This window comes from Canis aureus, chromosome 3, assembly GCF_053574225.1.
Source record: "Canis aureus isolate CA01 chromosome 3, VMU_Caureus_v.1.0, whole genome shotgun sequence".
Lineage (NCBI taxonomy): Eukaryota > Metazoa > Chordata > Mammalia > Carnivora > Canidae > Canis > Canis aureus.
Window position 1 is genome coordinate 62,978,483 of NC_135613.1, and position 16,403 is coordinate 62,994,885.

Consider the following 16,403-nt stretch of genomic DNA (forward strand, 5'->3'; position numbering starts at 1 on the left):
CTTTGGAGCCCTTCACTAGCTTCCCCAGGCATCTGGGCTCATGAGCTGAGGGTGGGTGGGAGACTTGCTCCCCAGAAGGTGGCTGGTGCTCATGTGCCTCATGCCCAGGGCGGCAGGTGTGGCCACGTGCTCAGCCCTGTCCATCTAGCTGGCTTCTGCTGCTGTCCTCTGTGACTCACAGACTTCTAGTCTGCTTTCTAAAGTCTAGCTGGCATTCTGTTCTCTCAGAAGGGGATATCCACCTTGAAGCACATCACATGCAGGACCCATTCTCACAACTACAGAGGCCCCTGGGACACCCACCTCGCACGCTTCTACCACCACCTCTGTAAACCTGAGACTTGTTAGAGCACTCAGGGCCTTTGGAGAAGGGGGGCAGCAAGAAAATGAGAACCTTGGCATCCACTCATATCTACCACGTTTATTTTCAGTAAGAATAAATACACACAGAATGTGTTCTTTTCTGAGATACATTTTAATAAATTATCATTTTATAGGATTGAAATGTTTCACTACATGTTAATATGGTTCACATGGACCTGCAAAAATTCTGATTTTATTTCTTACAGCATTTGGCAAAAGCCCACATTCCATTAGCAGGGAAATGAAGAAAATTATTTGTGTATGCATAGTCCAGTAGCTTGGGGGCATTATCTCCCCAAGTGTGGAAAATATTGCTGAGACTATTATGCTTTAATGGGGAATGAAAGTGGGTCGCATGCCCAACAAGGAAATTTGCAGTCAGAGTCATATATGATTACCTTTGAAAGGAAACATAGAGTTAGATATTATAATTAAAATTAATTGAGAACAAATACTCCCTAAGCACTAAAAAATTAGGTGTATAAATGACTTTCAATCTATAATTTTACTTTCAAGAACCAATTGTACATATATTATGCAACTATTCATGTTTTCCAGAGATGGGCAGTACACTGTGTAATGCAATCTCAGTCTCAACAATTGCTTCATTATTAACTTTCCCATATATTAATAAAAACTGCAGTTGTGTAAATTATGTAAATTTCTTCAGACTCTGAACATGACAAAAATATCAATTACCAAAAAACCATACATTAATAAATAACTAAGTACAATGTGATAACATTCTAAAATGTAAAATCCTGAATTAGATCAAAACAATTTCCTTTGTACATGAACATAGGTTGCAAAATGTACAGTTATAATGGATCTATTCAGTAACAACATAATTGTAACCAACCTATTTTGTTTCACATAGTGGCTCAACAGAATATCAGTTTACTGGATGTCTTACTGTGTGCAGGCACTATGCTAATTGCTAGGTCCAGAAATGATGAATATATTGTCCTTATTCCTAAGAGCTTCCAATTTAATGAGGAAGACAGACATGTAAAGAAATATTTACACTACATGTGATACTCAGAGAACTAGGAGTTATTTCAGCAAGCTTGTTACCCTTGGAACCAATAGCATAATTTGTTGAGATAGTTAGCTATGTGTAGGGAATGTTGTCAAAGTTAATGGGATGAATAAAGCTTCCTGGCTCACAGCATTATTTAACAATGGCATTATTTCGTGGAAATAGCATGCTCTATCCCATCAGACTAACAGCATAGGTGAAGCTCCAAACTTAGATGTTACTACCACTTACAATAGCTAGTTTTTATTGATTTGGGAGCAAATTGTCCTCCCATTAACCACCAAGGATGTGACTGCTCTGGTTTCTTTTATATACTTTTGAAGGTCTTTATTTGGAGTGCTTTTAAGAGTCTGAAAATCCTATCTAATGACAAATGATTGACTTAAGACTTAAAAATTTAGCTTTAGAATTCCCCTCCCAGAAAATGTGTGTTTGTAGTTATGCTGATGGGGGGTGGGGGACAGGTAAAGGAGAGAGATCCAGCAAGGCTATAGCTCAGCTTGGATTTATGAGAACTAGAGAGGTGGTTCAGGGAATAAAATGCCTGAATTATCAAGAGCTGGTCATATTCAACTTAAGAGGTGAGAGAATTAGGATAGATTTTGAGGCACCCGTACGAGGAAAGGCATGTAACCCCAGCCGTTGTGGCAGGTTTTAAAGTGCTAAGCATTTGAACAAGAAGGAATAAGACAACTTGATTTTAGAGAAAGGGGAGACATGCTACTGTTTGAAATACCTGTAGAGACAGCTCCTGAGGACCAGGGGCTGGAAGTTTTGCCAGGAGGCAGCAGTGCTTTCAGTGTGAGCAGTAATAGAACTTTTCAAAAATGAAGGCATTGAACTCTTTCTTCCTGAAAAAACTGAATTAGAAATTGAATTAAAAAAAATCAACTGTCAGAGTGAATCATCTTGTCAGAGTATTGTGGAGTTAGAGGGGCTTTTTCCAGCATGTCAGAAGCTGTATTGGATTCCAAGGATATTTTTAAGTTTGAATATGAGTCTAAGATTTAGAAGAGTTATCTTTTGATAAGTGTGTAATAGTATCATCCTGTGATTATATTCCCTGTCTAGATGAAATTTGATTAAGCATCATAGTGCCGTCAAACAATTTATAAACATATCTAGGTTTTTAAGATATAAAGATATTATTTTAAATCATATAATCTTTAACTAGAATCACTACATTTAACTATATAGTAACATTTGCAGCAAAATAGGAACTAATTCAGGAGAAAATTTTAGGTGCTGGTCTTTCAGTTTCTATTCTCTATGAAACAAATGTGCACCTGCGGTAGAGGGGAGGAAGAATGACTACTTGCAGTGCACTAGAAATGTCAGCACCATTTACAGATTTTTCCTGAGTGATGAAAAAAACAAACAGAAAAACAAATGAAGAACAGATTACAAATTCCCTTTGATATGACTGCTCCTAAACTGGTATAGTTTGTAAGACTCAAGTCCTATTGAAACCTTGAGTATGCAGAGCCAATGAAATCAAGTTACTTAGAAGCCAAAATGCTAAATTAATCAGACGAGGAAGTCATCAGTTGTAGGTCAGAAAACTAGTCAGATTGAAATGTGTAAAGCGAATGTAGAAATCTTTGGTTGTATACTGCTGTGTAGGAACTGACCATCTGCCACATGGCACATTTGAAGACTTGTCTTATTCTAAATATGGCTTTGGAAAGTGGAGTAAAGTGATTTATGTTGAGTGGAAATCTGCCTCCCTAGAAATTCAAGCCTTTGTGTTGAGTTGCCCTCTGGGGCTGCCCAGAAGACATTTTTGAGTCATTTTCAATTCTAAATATAAAAGAATTCTCAAACACTGGATCCAATGAAACAGAGAATGAAGATCTAAAAGTAACACTACATTTTCAACAGTCCATCTAATCATTACATTGTATTTACTGCTTCCAAATCTCAGACTGTATATACAGTCTCTCTCTGAGTCTGATTTTCTCAACTGTGCCCCTTGAGCTCAGTACACTATACATGTTCGGTTGCTCTTGGTGTCTGGAGAAAAACAGAATCGTGTTGCAGGATGTGGTCACTCTCAAATTACATTCTAACTTTCAAGGGTAGCATGATGGACTACTGCTCTGATAAAGACTTCTTTTCCACCCAGAACCCAAGTTGAGTTTAACGGGAAAGCAGTTAATTTTCATTATGCAAATATTCTTCATACTGCTCAGTCTCACTGGCAGTAGATGAATAAAAGGTGCTCCACATTTTAAATCAAGTTTGCAGATCACTCCAGGAGTATTCATTAACTTTGAATTGATCTCATATAAATGTTGAATTTGTTTTCATATATAATAATGCCATATACCTACTTTCAATTTTAGAATATGTTACAATATTAGAATTTTTTGCATGCATAATCCAAATGTAATGGAGCAAGACAAATGATAAAGGATTTAGAAATGTTGAACAGAATTTTCCCACAAGAATGAAAGGAATCTGGGTAATGAGCACAATTATTTTGCCTCTTAGAATGCAACACTGGCTGAAGGATGATAATGAATGAGAGTAGACTATAAAGAAGAAGAAAAAAAGACTCAGGGAACAGGCCATAGGTAAAGGGATGTGTTATTTTCTCTTACCTAACTTTACAGACAGGATTACAACTCTTTCTGGATACTGAGAATAAACTTGAGAGATCAGAGACTTGCCTATCAGAGATCCATAATGACGGTGAGGCCAGAATGATAGACATGGTTCTTGGACATGGAGCCAGGGATCGGCAAGTTCATAAAGATGTAACTGGTTCAGTCTCTGAGCATGCGTACATGTGGCTGGGTTCCTCAAGGATTTGGAACAGAGAGAACCATTTTTCAATATGTCAGACAGATAATGGAAGTGCTACCTTTACAAGAAGATGCAAAATTAGATAGAATTAGATCAGTTATTAATTGAGCCAAGCCCAGCACAGACCGCTAGGGAGCCAAGAATAAAGAGCAGTAGAAGAGGAAGAGTTTGGGTTTTTATGACTTTTCTTGCCGATACAACTGACAAAGAGCACTCAGTTGCCAATGTAAAGGAATGGCAGTAAGAGAAAAAAATGATTAACAAGTAAACTGCAGCAATTGTAGAAAAGAGGCAGAAAGCCTTGTGTGTTAGAAAATATATTAAATCAAATGCAGAGGGAGCTACCTAGGCCTTGTTCTAGAAATATTACCATGAATCAATGGCCAATGAGAAGACTGGTGGACATCAAATAGAATAATGAAACAAGATCAGGAAGGGATTCTGTTTCAGCTTAGTTTCTCCTTTCTGGAAGACATTAACAATTCCTAGAGTCAGTAATTAAAACAATACTTATTTTAAACATACTTTAATTATTTATATATGCTTAAATTGACAGTTCAGTAAATGCACAGATAGGTCACCCACTGTGTTATGGTCTTTCTTAAATATTTGTTTCCAAAGCCACAAATATATACACAAAGCCTTCATTAAATTTTCTTTTTTTCTTGCACACACACACACACACACACCACAAATATATACACAAAGCCTTCATTAAATTTTCTTTTTTTCTTGCACACACACACACACACACACACACACACAGGAAAGGGCAGAGCCAATTTAGGAAGGCAGGCCACCGGTTCTATAGAATACTTTTTATGCAACTGTCATCTGATTAGGGATAGTCCCTGATTTTGGAATTGCATGATAATGCAGTCTAATATCCTGTTCTATTTTGAAAAAAAAATATATATATATATTTGAAGCATACAGTTGCATAAATCTATCTGGTATAGTAAAAGGACCTTTATTTAGGTATATTTTCACTTTTAAACCTAATATAGTTATATCTTTTAAACTTAGGGGAAAAAACCCATATTCTCTTGCAACACAGAATCATCCTAGCTGAGAACAAGGATGATTAATATCTTTCTTTGTTTGGGATAAAGAGGATTAAGCATCTAAACAGATATAGCAGGTTGTGAATATGATCATCAAAAGCCCAGTCATTTAAAAAAAATTTAGAAAATAATTCACTATGACTAATTTACATAAGTAGTAAACACAGTGCTTTACAGATGGTATATATCATCAAAGAAAATTAGATACAGTACTAATTTAAATGCTGAAATTTCTTATTGCAACTCAAATTTGGACATTTAAAAATTAAAGAAATGCAACATAATGATACCCTTTTCTAGAAGTCAGAAATCCTACGTCCTCAATAATGTTGGAAGCTGGCAAGGATACAGATAAAGTATTTTAGGACTACCATCTCCAAATCCAAGAACTTCACTCAGTGGGTTACGTATTAAGAAATACTCAAATCAAATGTAACTCAGAACTAATAATTAAATCATGAATGTTAATTTACTGAGCTTGAGCTAAAAAATAAGAAAGATACGATACTGCTAGAAATTTGAAACCAACTAGTACTGAGAACTAATAGAATTAGCAATTTTAAAAGCATTTCAGTAATTGCTGATGGCATTATGGCATTATAAAATGGTACATTATGCCCTTAATGAAGAGTTGAATCATAAAAAAAAGTCAAGCCCCGTGCCTCGTGTTTAGTGTATAGTTTAGAAGGCTGGGGAAATACCCTGCATTTTAGAAAAGTTTACTTGACCAAAAAAAAAAAAAAAATGGTGAAAAGAAGCTAAGCCACGATCAGTAAGGATAGGAATTCAGCAACACTCACACTTGTAGTAACGGAACAAGCTTCTTACCTTTTTCTAATTTAATTTTCACTTCATCTAATATAGTGTGCAAATAATTCATTTTCACTACCTAAAGAGATTTTTCCCATCTAAACAGTACAAATCTGTGAACATTGATTTGTTCTTACTAGTCTTTCATGGATAAAGTATTCCAAAAATCAAGACATCAAAGCCTATGAGTTTTATTTACATATGAAAATACTAAGTATTCTGGATTCTCCAAGATTAAATTATACTCGATATAATTTTTGGTAAATGTATTTTGTATTTTAAGTTCCTGCCAATGCTAAGTCATATATGCTGTACATTCATAGTGATTCTCTAACAGAAGGTACATTTTATTTTACTAAGAGGCAAAGACCTTGTTACCACCTATTAAGGTTAACAGATTTATAGTAGGCTTCTACAACTGGAATAGTTTTAGAATGTCTAAGCACATACTCCTCTCAGAAATGATTAGAAAACCATGGGTCTCTGTATTTATTAAACTGAATCACCTGGCAGTAAAATTCAGTTAAGGCTCTTGGCATTGGTGAGACTTCTTCCCACTCAGATCTGCTGCTGTGGTAGACTTGCACTTCATCTGTGATTTCGTCTGGTGCGTAGTCACCACCCAAGATATAAATTTTGTCTTCAATTCCAACTGCGCCTGCATTAAAGCCTGCACATTCAAAGGAGCCCTCACCCTTCCAGACACAAGTATCTGGACAAAAACTATACACCTTATAGGTGGAAAGGTCACATATATACAGCGTGCAGTTTACTGGGACAGCTTTAATTAACGTTGCATGAAAAAACTGCCCGAACTCTGCTACTAGTTCAGACCACTGATCAGTGGTCGCGTTGTATTTAAAAAAGCAATCTAGTGATGGGTTAAAGGCATCTGTAATCTCTACCTCTGATCCAAGAACATAAATTACATTCTGGCATGCACTTGCTTCGGGATAGTATATACCCCTGGGTAATGGGCTAACGGATATCCATTCTTTGGAAAGAGGGTTGTAAGATTCAACATCTAAGAGACTTCTAATGTCCTGTGCGCCTCTGGTCTTTCCACCTATGACAAATAACCTATTGAGAGCCAAAACTGATGTATGCATGGTTCTTGGTGTCTTCATAGGTGATACCAGGAAGAAATCATTTTTAACTGGACAGTAGCACCAGGTTTGATCGGTTGCATCATGATAGGATTCTGCAATATGCAGCCGAACTGTTCTACAGCACGGCCCTTTGCAACCACCTGTCAGGAATATTTTCTCTCCGTAACTAGACAGACTAGACCCTGGCAAATCAATCAGGTGTGACTGTGGCAGTACTTTCCACGAATCACTGTTGATATTATAGCAAAATGTATATTGGTCTCCTCCATTTTCCTCAGTTTTGTGAACGAATATGTATTTTTCAGTTGTGGATGGTCGAGCGTCCGGGAAAAGCCCACCAGAACCTTGCACACACTTAACAGCATCCACGATCACATCAAAACAGTTTGTGCTTTTGAGTAAACACTCCTCATTGAGCAGACAGTCCCGAAGGGTCTCCTCAGATAACTGATGTAATCGGACCTTTTTAATCAAATAAGGCAGATGCTTTTGCCTTGATTCTAAGTTATGTTTGGTCCAACTAAGGACAACTTTCAGTACAGTTTCCTCTTCTGGGACATTTAGCTCATCTGATTCCAGGCATTTCTGCAGGACTCCAAAGTTCATCTCTAAGAAATCACTGGATTTAAATAGTAAGGAAAAGTGGTTCTGTACAAAGTACAGTGCATGATCGAATAAGCGGGGGGAGCCATAGCTGTCTGATATAGATAGTAACTGTAAACAGTTGACAAGGTTAATACTTTTTATTAAGAAGTCACTGCAAGCTTTGGCTAGGAAGGAAACTTGAAGAAATGAGGACAACTGGAAGAACATTTCCACATTATCATCCGTTATCTGTGTTTTCCCAGTATAGGCGTAGTCAAGGAACGCCTTCACGGCTTTGGAGGACAGGTTAGTGATGGTGACGCTCCCACCGTCTCTCTCTCTCATGTTTACCTCAAACATAGCCCTGCAACAATAAAGAGCACACAAGTGGGAATATGCCATCCGTGCTAGTATTCAACATTACCTGACAGATGCTTCCTTGACCGTCCACTTGAATTAAAATATGTATTTCACACATCAAGTTTATATTTCTGAAACATATTTTTAAAGCACCTTCATAGGTTGTTTTAATATCTAGAGTAGTTGTATGCCATGTTGTTTACCGTAAAGACATATATAGATACTACAGAACTCCCATATTGCAGAATACGTATGCTACAGCTGGGGTAGCGCACCTCATCCAAAGAAGGCTATGAAAAGATTCACATTTTGTAAACAAATTTCATGCTCTTAAATATTACTCATAAAATTAGGGTGAGATCTCTCTAATGGCTGAATTTCTTGTTTTATGAATTAATTAGTATCAACTCTGCAGATGATAACTAGAAGTACTTAATATACGCTTCTGGGTTTAGGATTTAAGAGTATCTTTCAAAGTGATGCTCAGTGTGGCGGCAGTGAGACACGTGGGAGGTGGAATACCATGAGGTATCAGATATCTCCAAGGAACCTGTGTGGGAAATCCCAACAAACTAGATAAATTTAAATACATGTGTAAAGACATTTCATACAGCACTTTAGGAAAAAAGGGAATGTGATTTCACAAGGCTAAGCGCCAAGCCATAAGGCTAAAAATGATTGAAAATTAGACCGGCATGAGAGCTCTTCTGAGCTGTAATTCATCTCCACCTGGCAAAGCGGTAGAATCTGAGGAAGTGGGGACTTTGGGGGCTCAGTTTAAGTGAAAATATAAGGTATTTGGAAATGTCTGGCCAGGAGACTATGATGTATTTTGCTATTGGTTTTGGTAGACCTGATCTTGCCACCCATCCTTATCTTAACTTCATATGCAAAATATTCATTGTTACACAGACTCACCATGGCGGCTATCAGTGGTGTAGCGGGTGGAGGTGGAGATTAGAGAGAAAGAGCTACAAGGAAGGATGGACTGCCAGTACTTGATCATCTGGTACGACTGAGGACCATGGGTCTGGGTTCTGGTTTCATACTGGTTTGCACCTATACCACGTCGCCCAGGACACCTTTGTGAGCAGTGCCCCTGGGTCCTCAAGAATCTATGAGGAACCAGTGTAGCTCTTGGAGTGTGTTCTACAAGGTAACCTAAGCGATTCCAAAAACACTAGCATCCAACTGAGAAGAATGAGTGGCCTTCCAAATAAGAACAGCCTCCAGGACAAGGAAGGATGACAGAGCGCCTTCCCACTAGGCTCTTCTTCTGAATACACAAATGAATCATTACACAAATTCCATATGTGTTATACATTACGCACGGTCTTTCAATAATGTCAACTTAGCAGTATGAAACTGTGATAATAATTATGGTGGATTATGAAGACATGGTCATCAGTTTAGTGTACTTAAGAGCCTGGCCTCCAGCATCTGGCTGCCTTGGTGGGTATCTGGCTTCTGTTGCTTATTAGCTGTGTGACCTTGGGGGGGAGGGTGGACTTCACTGTGCTTCAAATTCTTCATCTGAAAAGGGGAATACTTTAGTATCTATTTCACTGAGCTTTCAGAGGAATACATGAGTTGATCAGTGCTATTAGCTATTATCATTATTTTAAGAAAATGTTTTCTATCCGATCCTATGTATTTTTAATTTATCACCAGCTTCCACATTTTCCTTGAGAGGATACAAGTAAGATCATATTTCTATACTACATCCTGTTCATCTTTAAAGTATCCAGTTAACATTGATCTCAAATTTACATTATCATGAAGTGATTGTACAATATGTGTTTCCTTTTCTGTCTTCTGTCCATGACTTTATATCTCATTTATAACTTTCATTTTCCAAAATCATTTTAAAGTACCCTTATCCTCCCAGGACTCCAGTGAATTTGATAACACAAATACTATGAATTAGGGGCTTTATCACATAAGAGTGTAAATTATAGAATTTCTGTCTTTATTTGTACATATTTTATATGAACTGTGTATTCCTTTAGTAAAATACTATATGTAATAATGGATGTAGATCATTATAAAATTGCCATTTGTATTACTTCAAAGCAGGAGAAAATTGTAAAACTGTATTGTCCGTTTTAACAGTAATCTTTAAAAATTTAAAGCGGATCCATAAAAGTTAGGAGTCAGCTGAACAAAATATTGTGGAAATTATGTACAGACCCATTTAATTAATAAATAACTTCTACATGAAGAGTAGAGGGCTGCCAATCCAAATGCTTACATGAACTTATTTTTTAACATAAAAACATAATACAGAAATCAACTTAGGTGTTTGCACCAGATTATGTCCATTTTTTTTGCCAGGTTTGGAAATAACAATAATAATAGCATTTAGTGTCAGTTGAATATAGTGGGCATGGTCCTGATCAGTATATATACACTATTTCATTTAACTCTTATTTATAATGACTCTGTGAGTTAGGTTCTAATTTATCATCTTAATTTTTACAAATAAGGAACCTGAAGGCCTAAAGAAATTAAGTCACTTGCTTAAGAGGCAACAGGCCAAGTCCTTAACCATTACAGGACCCAGCCCACGTGGCATGAAGAGTGGCAGGAGGGTGGGGGAGCAGAAGGGAGCTGCTGGGAAAAAATTGGTGGAACTATGGTATGGCCGAGCACAGGACGGTGGGGCGTTACCCAAGAGAGGACATGAAGAAAACAAAGAAAGAACTAGCATCTGTGTTGGCAAAGGTGTAGCTTCTGCATCCCCAGTGAGGTGGGATATGGCACTGAGCCACGGCTCCCCACTCAAGCAGGATGCCCCACAGGAACAGGATTTCAATTGATAGTGGATATCAATTTGCTTTTGCTGGTTCTCTTCAGAGCAACAGGGGTCTAACCAGATGCAAGGAGCAATACAGGAGTTTAATTAAGGATTAAAATCAGTATAAGTTAACTTGCATATAGTGTATTTATATCTTAAATCTTACTTTGTTTTTATAAATTTTATTTACTAGATATTTAAATCCTGTTTACCTTAAATAAAAAATTATTTCTAAAACTGAACATAATGTAAATACTGCAATTAGGATCACAATTTTTGCAGTGTGACTAGGAGGGATGAAGGCCAGGATGTCACCAAGAGGTTTGTGTGTCTGACCAAGAGACCTCACAGGACGGTATGAGCTTGATCCAGTTACCTCAATACTAAGGTCATGTGGGGAACACTTACCCTTGCAGAATTAGAAGCCCACTGTCACCACAGTGGGTTCTTACAGTGTCATGACTAGGACACTCCTAAAGGATGATCTACAAAAGGAACCAAGTTATATTCAGAAGGTTGCCTAGAATCAGAACAAGTTGGGTGTTCTCCAGAAATGCTTCTGGAGGTACTTTTCCCCTATAAGAATGTCTTTGTCAAAGAGAGGTGAAACCTTGAAATCCTCTGTAGTGAGTCCTTCTCCCTTGTATAACCTACAGATACATGACTGAACTTGGTTTTCTCAGACTCATTTTCTTTGAACTATACTTTCAACTATACTTCCATTTTTTATCCATCTGTCTTCTCCTCTTTTTCTGAATACAGTGCAAGAAGTCCCCCAAACAAACTGACTCTAGATCGAAACAATTTTTTTCCAGAATGTTTCAAGGGACCAGTGTTCCATACAACCTTAGGAATGCTGACCTGGGAATATCTGAACTATTAAAAAAGGTAGTCTTAAATTTTCATATTGAAAAATCACTAGTAAATCTAATTAGCTTTTACAAATTAAAAATTACTGTTGCATGCTCCTGTAGGGAAGAAATTCAGTAGTTATGAAAAATAATAATGCAAAATCTGAGGCAGAGACAAACATGGTAAAGTACCTGAAAAAGTCACTGCACGCTGCTAAGACACAGCGATGACATGGGATTATTTCATCTTTCATGATGATTTCGAAATCATAAAAGACATTTTGTTCTCTAAAATTCTGCAGTACGCTTAAGATTTTCTGTCCATGATCTTCAGACACAAGGAAGTTGTTTTTCTTCTCAGATGGAAGTCCATTACATGAGTTTCGTTGATTGAAATGATATGAATTATCCATAGCCAATTCCCTTTGTTCTTAGAACTGGAATGGAAAAGAAAAATCACTGCTGTGGTTAGTCCTGATGAAATTTCAGATCCCAAGTTTGCTTAGTGTAAAAACAGTCATAACATAGTAAACCTTGTTCTAAACGTTTGTTTTCATGACATTTAATAATAAATTTCTTTTGAATTTTTATAAATACTGAGTTTACTAAAATAAAAAGTATATCAAGTTGAAGGAAAAAGTTCAAGGCTACAAAATTGTGTCAAATAGCACAATTTATAAGTTGTATGTATAGCTCACATAGGATCTTACTACATGACTCATCTGTTACATTTAAGAGGTATTATTTGCACAGTAGTTATCACATGGTTGTATACCCGACACATCCTGTCCCCTCCCATCCATTTACTTCCAGCAGCAAAGCAGATGTCAAAATACTAATCTTGAAGCCTAGATATATGCCTTCTGAGGTTCAACTTTTTAGAGATAAATGACCAAAAAAGACCAGAATGTTGGACTGTATTTAGTTATGGCCTTTAGTAAGGAAGAAAAGTGAAATATTGGTTCCAGTTGGCTTACCTGAATGCCTTTTGTTTCTTTTTCTTGTCTGACTGCTGTGGCTAGGACTTCCTATACTATGTGGAATCAAACAGTGAGAGTGGACATCCTTGTCTTGTTCCTGACCTTAGAGAAAAAGTTCTCCATTTTCCCCCATTTAGGATGATATTAGCTCCATGTTTTTCATATATGGCCTTTATTATGTGAAAATATGTTCCTCTAAACCTATTTTGTTGACAGTTTTTATTTTTACCATGACTGGGTGTTGAACTTTGTCAAGTGCTTTTTCTACTGTTGATCATCTATTGAGATGATGGTTCTTATCCTTTCTCTTATTGATGTGATATATCATGTTGATTGATTTGCAAATACTGAACCACCCTGGCAACTCAGGAATAAATCTCCCTTGATCGTGGTGAATGATTTTTCTAGTGTATTTCTGAATTTGGCTTGATAGTATTTTACTGATAAATTTTGCACCTATGTTCATCAGGAATATTGGCCTGTAGTTCTCTTTTAGTGGACTTTTTATCTGGTTTTGGTATCAGGGTAATGTTGGCCTGAAAGAATGAACTTGGAAGTTTTCCTTCCTTTTCTATTTTTTGGAAGAGTTTGAGGCATTAACTCTTCTTTAAATGTTTGGGAGAATTCATCTGTGAAGCCTTCTGGTCCTGGACTTTTGTTTATTGGGAGTTTCTTGATTATTGGCTCAATTTCTTTACTAGTTATTGGTCTGTTCAAGTTTCCCATTTCTTCCTGTTTCAGTTTTGGTAGTTTATATGTTTCTAGAAATTTATCCATTTCTTCTAGGTTGTCCAATTTGTTTGCATAGATGTCATTAAAATTCACTTATGATTGTTTATATTTCTGTGGTGTTTGTTATTATTTCTCCCCTCTCATTTGTGATTTTATTTGAGGCCTGTCTCCCTCTTTCTCTCTCTCTCTTTTTAACCAAGTTGGCCTATTTGAAAGCAGGACACAAAACAGTGTAACTTTATTTTAAAAGGACTTTTATATTTTTAAAATATTTTATTTATTTACTAGAGAAAGAGAAAGAGAGAGAGAGAGAGAACAGCAGGGGGAGCAGGAGGGAAAAGCAGGCTTCCTGCTGAGCAGTAAGCCCAACATGGGGCTCGATCCCAGGACCCTGGGATCATGACAGGGCAGACACTTAACTGACTGAGCCACCGAGGCCCCTTTAGAAAGGTCTCTTAAATATGAGATCAGAAATCCAAGATAGTTGAAGGCCAGATCATTGTGACTTTCCCAAATTCAGTTTTATGCATACAACTTTACCTCACCAAAAAGCAAGGAAGTGGGAAACAAAAAGGAAAAGACTGAGAACTAAGGGAGCCAGAGAAATAAGGAAACTTAATTCCCTTAGTATGTTCTTATTTTGGTTATCTATTGCTTTACAAATTACCCAAAAACTTAGTGGCTTATGACAACAATTTTTATCTCTAATGGTTCTATGGGTTTAGCTGGAGCTTCTTGCTTGGGGGGCTTTCATATACTTAGAGTCAGATGGCAGCTCTGGCTGGAGTTGTCTGAAGGCCTGACTAGGCTACAGGTCCAATATGATTCCTTTTTTTCACATTTCTGATGCTTCAAATGGGATGGCTAAAACAGATGGGTCTCTGTCTGTGTGTGTGTGTGTCTCAATGCAGTCTCTTTCCATGTGGCTAGCTTATACTTCCTCACAGCATGGCAGTCTCAGGGTAGCTGTACTTCTTATATGATAGCTTGGTTCTCCCAGAGGGAGTGTTTCAAGTTCCAAGTGGAAGCTATATACTGGAGAAGTAGTCTGAATGGTTTACAGCATCAGTTAAAGTTCTAGTCTAGGACTGAAACCATCTGCTGTATTGTCCAATACAGTAATCATGAGCTATGTATTGCTATTCAAATTTATCTTATCTAAGATTAAATTAAACTAAAAATTAAGTTCTTTGGTTGCTCTAGCTATATTTTAAGTAATCAGAAGCCATGTGTAGTGCGATGGTTACTTTTATGTGTTAACATGACTGGGCCATGGAAGGCCCAGATACATGGCTAAGCATTGTTTCTGGGGGTGTCTGTGAGAGTGTTTGTGGCTGAGATTAACATTTGAAGTAACAGACTAAATAAAGCAGACTGCCTTCTCTAATGTGAATGGGACTCATCAAATCCTTTGAAAGCTGGAACAGAACACAAGGCCAAGTAAGAAAGAATTCTTTCCCTCTGCCAGATTGTCTTCAGCAGAGAAGCTGAAATTTTCTATTTTCTTAACTTGGTTTGAGTACTTTTCTATATGTAGATTTTATTTAGTCATAATTATTACAAGTGCTATCAAAGAGAAAGGGTGCTGGAAGTTTTACGAAGGGGATAAGGGAACTCAATCCACAAGATACCTGAGGCCACTGAAATGGATAAAGATCAATCAAGGGAAAGAAATAAAATTAGTAAAGAGGAGGGCCAAAGACGGAATACCGAGGGTAACTAACCTTAAGGGATAGACCATTTAGTTGAACAATTATTTGTGTATGACCTGCTTCCTACAAGGTGATAGTCTAGATGAACTGAAAATATAGTGGAAAGTATGATTTGCAGAAGACACAGGTAAAGTTCTATGGCTAAGGAAGAACTCGCAAAGAACAGGGATAGAAATGGAGGAAAAGTAGGAGAGGCAGTAGAGAGCAAAGAGAATTTCATGTAGGAAGTAGTTACACATCATCTAAAGCTGAGGAAAAGTTAGGGAAGGTGAGGACTGAAAAGATATCACTGATGATTTGGGGGTGGGATGAAGAGAGGCCACATTACATGATGGACACAATCTGTATACATTATTTTTTAAAGAAATTGGGGACTAGAGGAGTAGATGTATTCTAGGAAATTCCATTTTCTTTTGTTTGAGATGGAAAAATCTGGGCATGTTAATACAATGAGGAGAAAGTGACACGATGGAGGTGAATTTTGATAGATGATTACAACAGTAAATTTAACATCTATGTCTGTGTTACAAAGCAAATCTTTCTGGGCCTTTAAACCAATAAATCAGAGAACAACACTGTATGGTAAAAACCTCCATTTCTGTTAACAGGTAAACATTGATAGGGGAATAAATGGAGAGAGACTCTTTAACTTTTATATTTCCACCCCACATGATGTCAGTGGAGACCATACGGGAGCAGTAACTATGATCTCCTCTCTTCCCAGCCAGTATTATCAGAAGATGTGGTGGGGGGCTGAACTCCCAACTCTATCCAGCAGTAAAAGGAACCACCCTGTCTCAGGTGTCCACAGAGATGAGGTGGAAAATCTGGACTTCCATCCCAACCCAACAGTAATGAGGTGACGGTCTGAACCCAACAGAGCACTGTCAAAAAAAAGACCCACTAAAACACAAGATTTAAATAAGATGTAGTCTTATAATACCCAATATATCCCAACCAGGTACATATCAAGCTGAAAGAGAAAAGACAATAGACCCCAATGCAGATGACATAGATGTCAGAATTATCTACCAAGAATTTTAAAGCAGCCTTCACAGGGATGCCACAATGAGCAATTACAAAGTCTGTGTGATATCAATTATTTTTAGTCATTTAAGGTTTGTTTTGTGCATCAGGATATGGTTACTCTTGGTAGATGTCCCATGGCATTTGAAAGTAATGTGTGTTGTTTT

General features: G+C 37.2%; 1 protein-coding gene across 6 annotated transcripts in view; it reads right to left on the minus strand.

The window, feature by feature from the left end:
• Positions 1-456: 456 nt before the first annotated feature.
• The window catches only part of KBTBD3 (kelch repeat and BTB domain containing 3), a 31,923-nt gene continuing 15,976 nt past the window's right edge, over positions 457-16,403 (minus strand). For 2 of the 6 annotated variants that reach the window (XM_077893302.1, XM_077893303.1), the window contains exons 2-4: positions 11,979-12,223; positions 6,591-8,142; positions 457-761 (exon numbers count right to left, since the gene is read on the minus strand). In XM_077893302.1, the coding sequence (XP_077749428.1) occupies positions 687-761; positions 6,591-8,142; positions 11,979-12,199 (1,848 nt within the window). In that variant the 5' untranslated portion in view covers positions 12,200-12,223 and the 3' untranslated portion in view covers positions 457-686. Of the gene's footprint in view, positions 8,143-11,343; positions 11,421-11,978; positions 12,224-16,403 lie in introns of those variants that run through there. The other 4 variants (XM_077893305.1, XM_077893307.1, XM_077893304.1 and 1 more) reach the window with 4 other exon arrangements.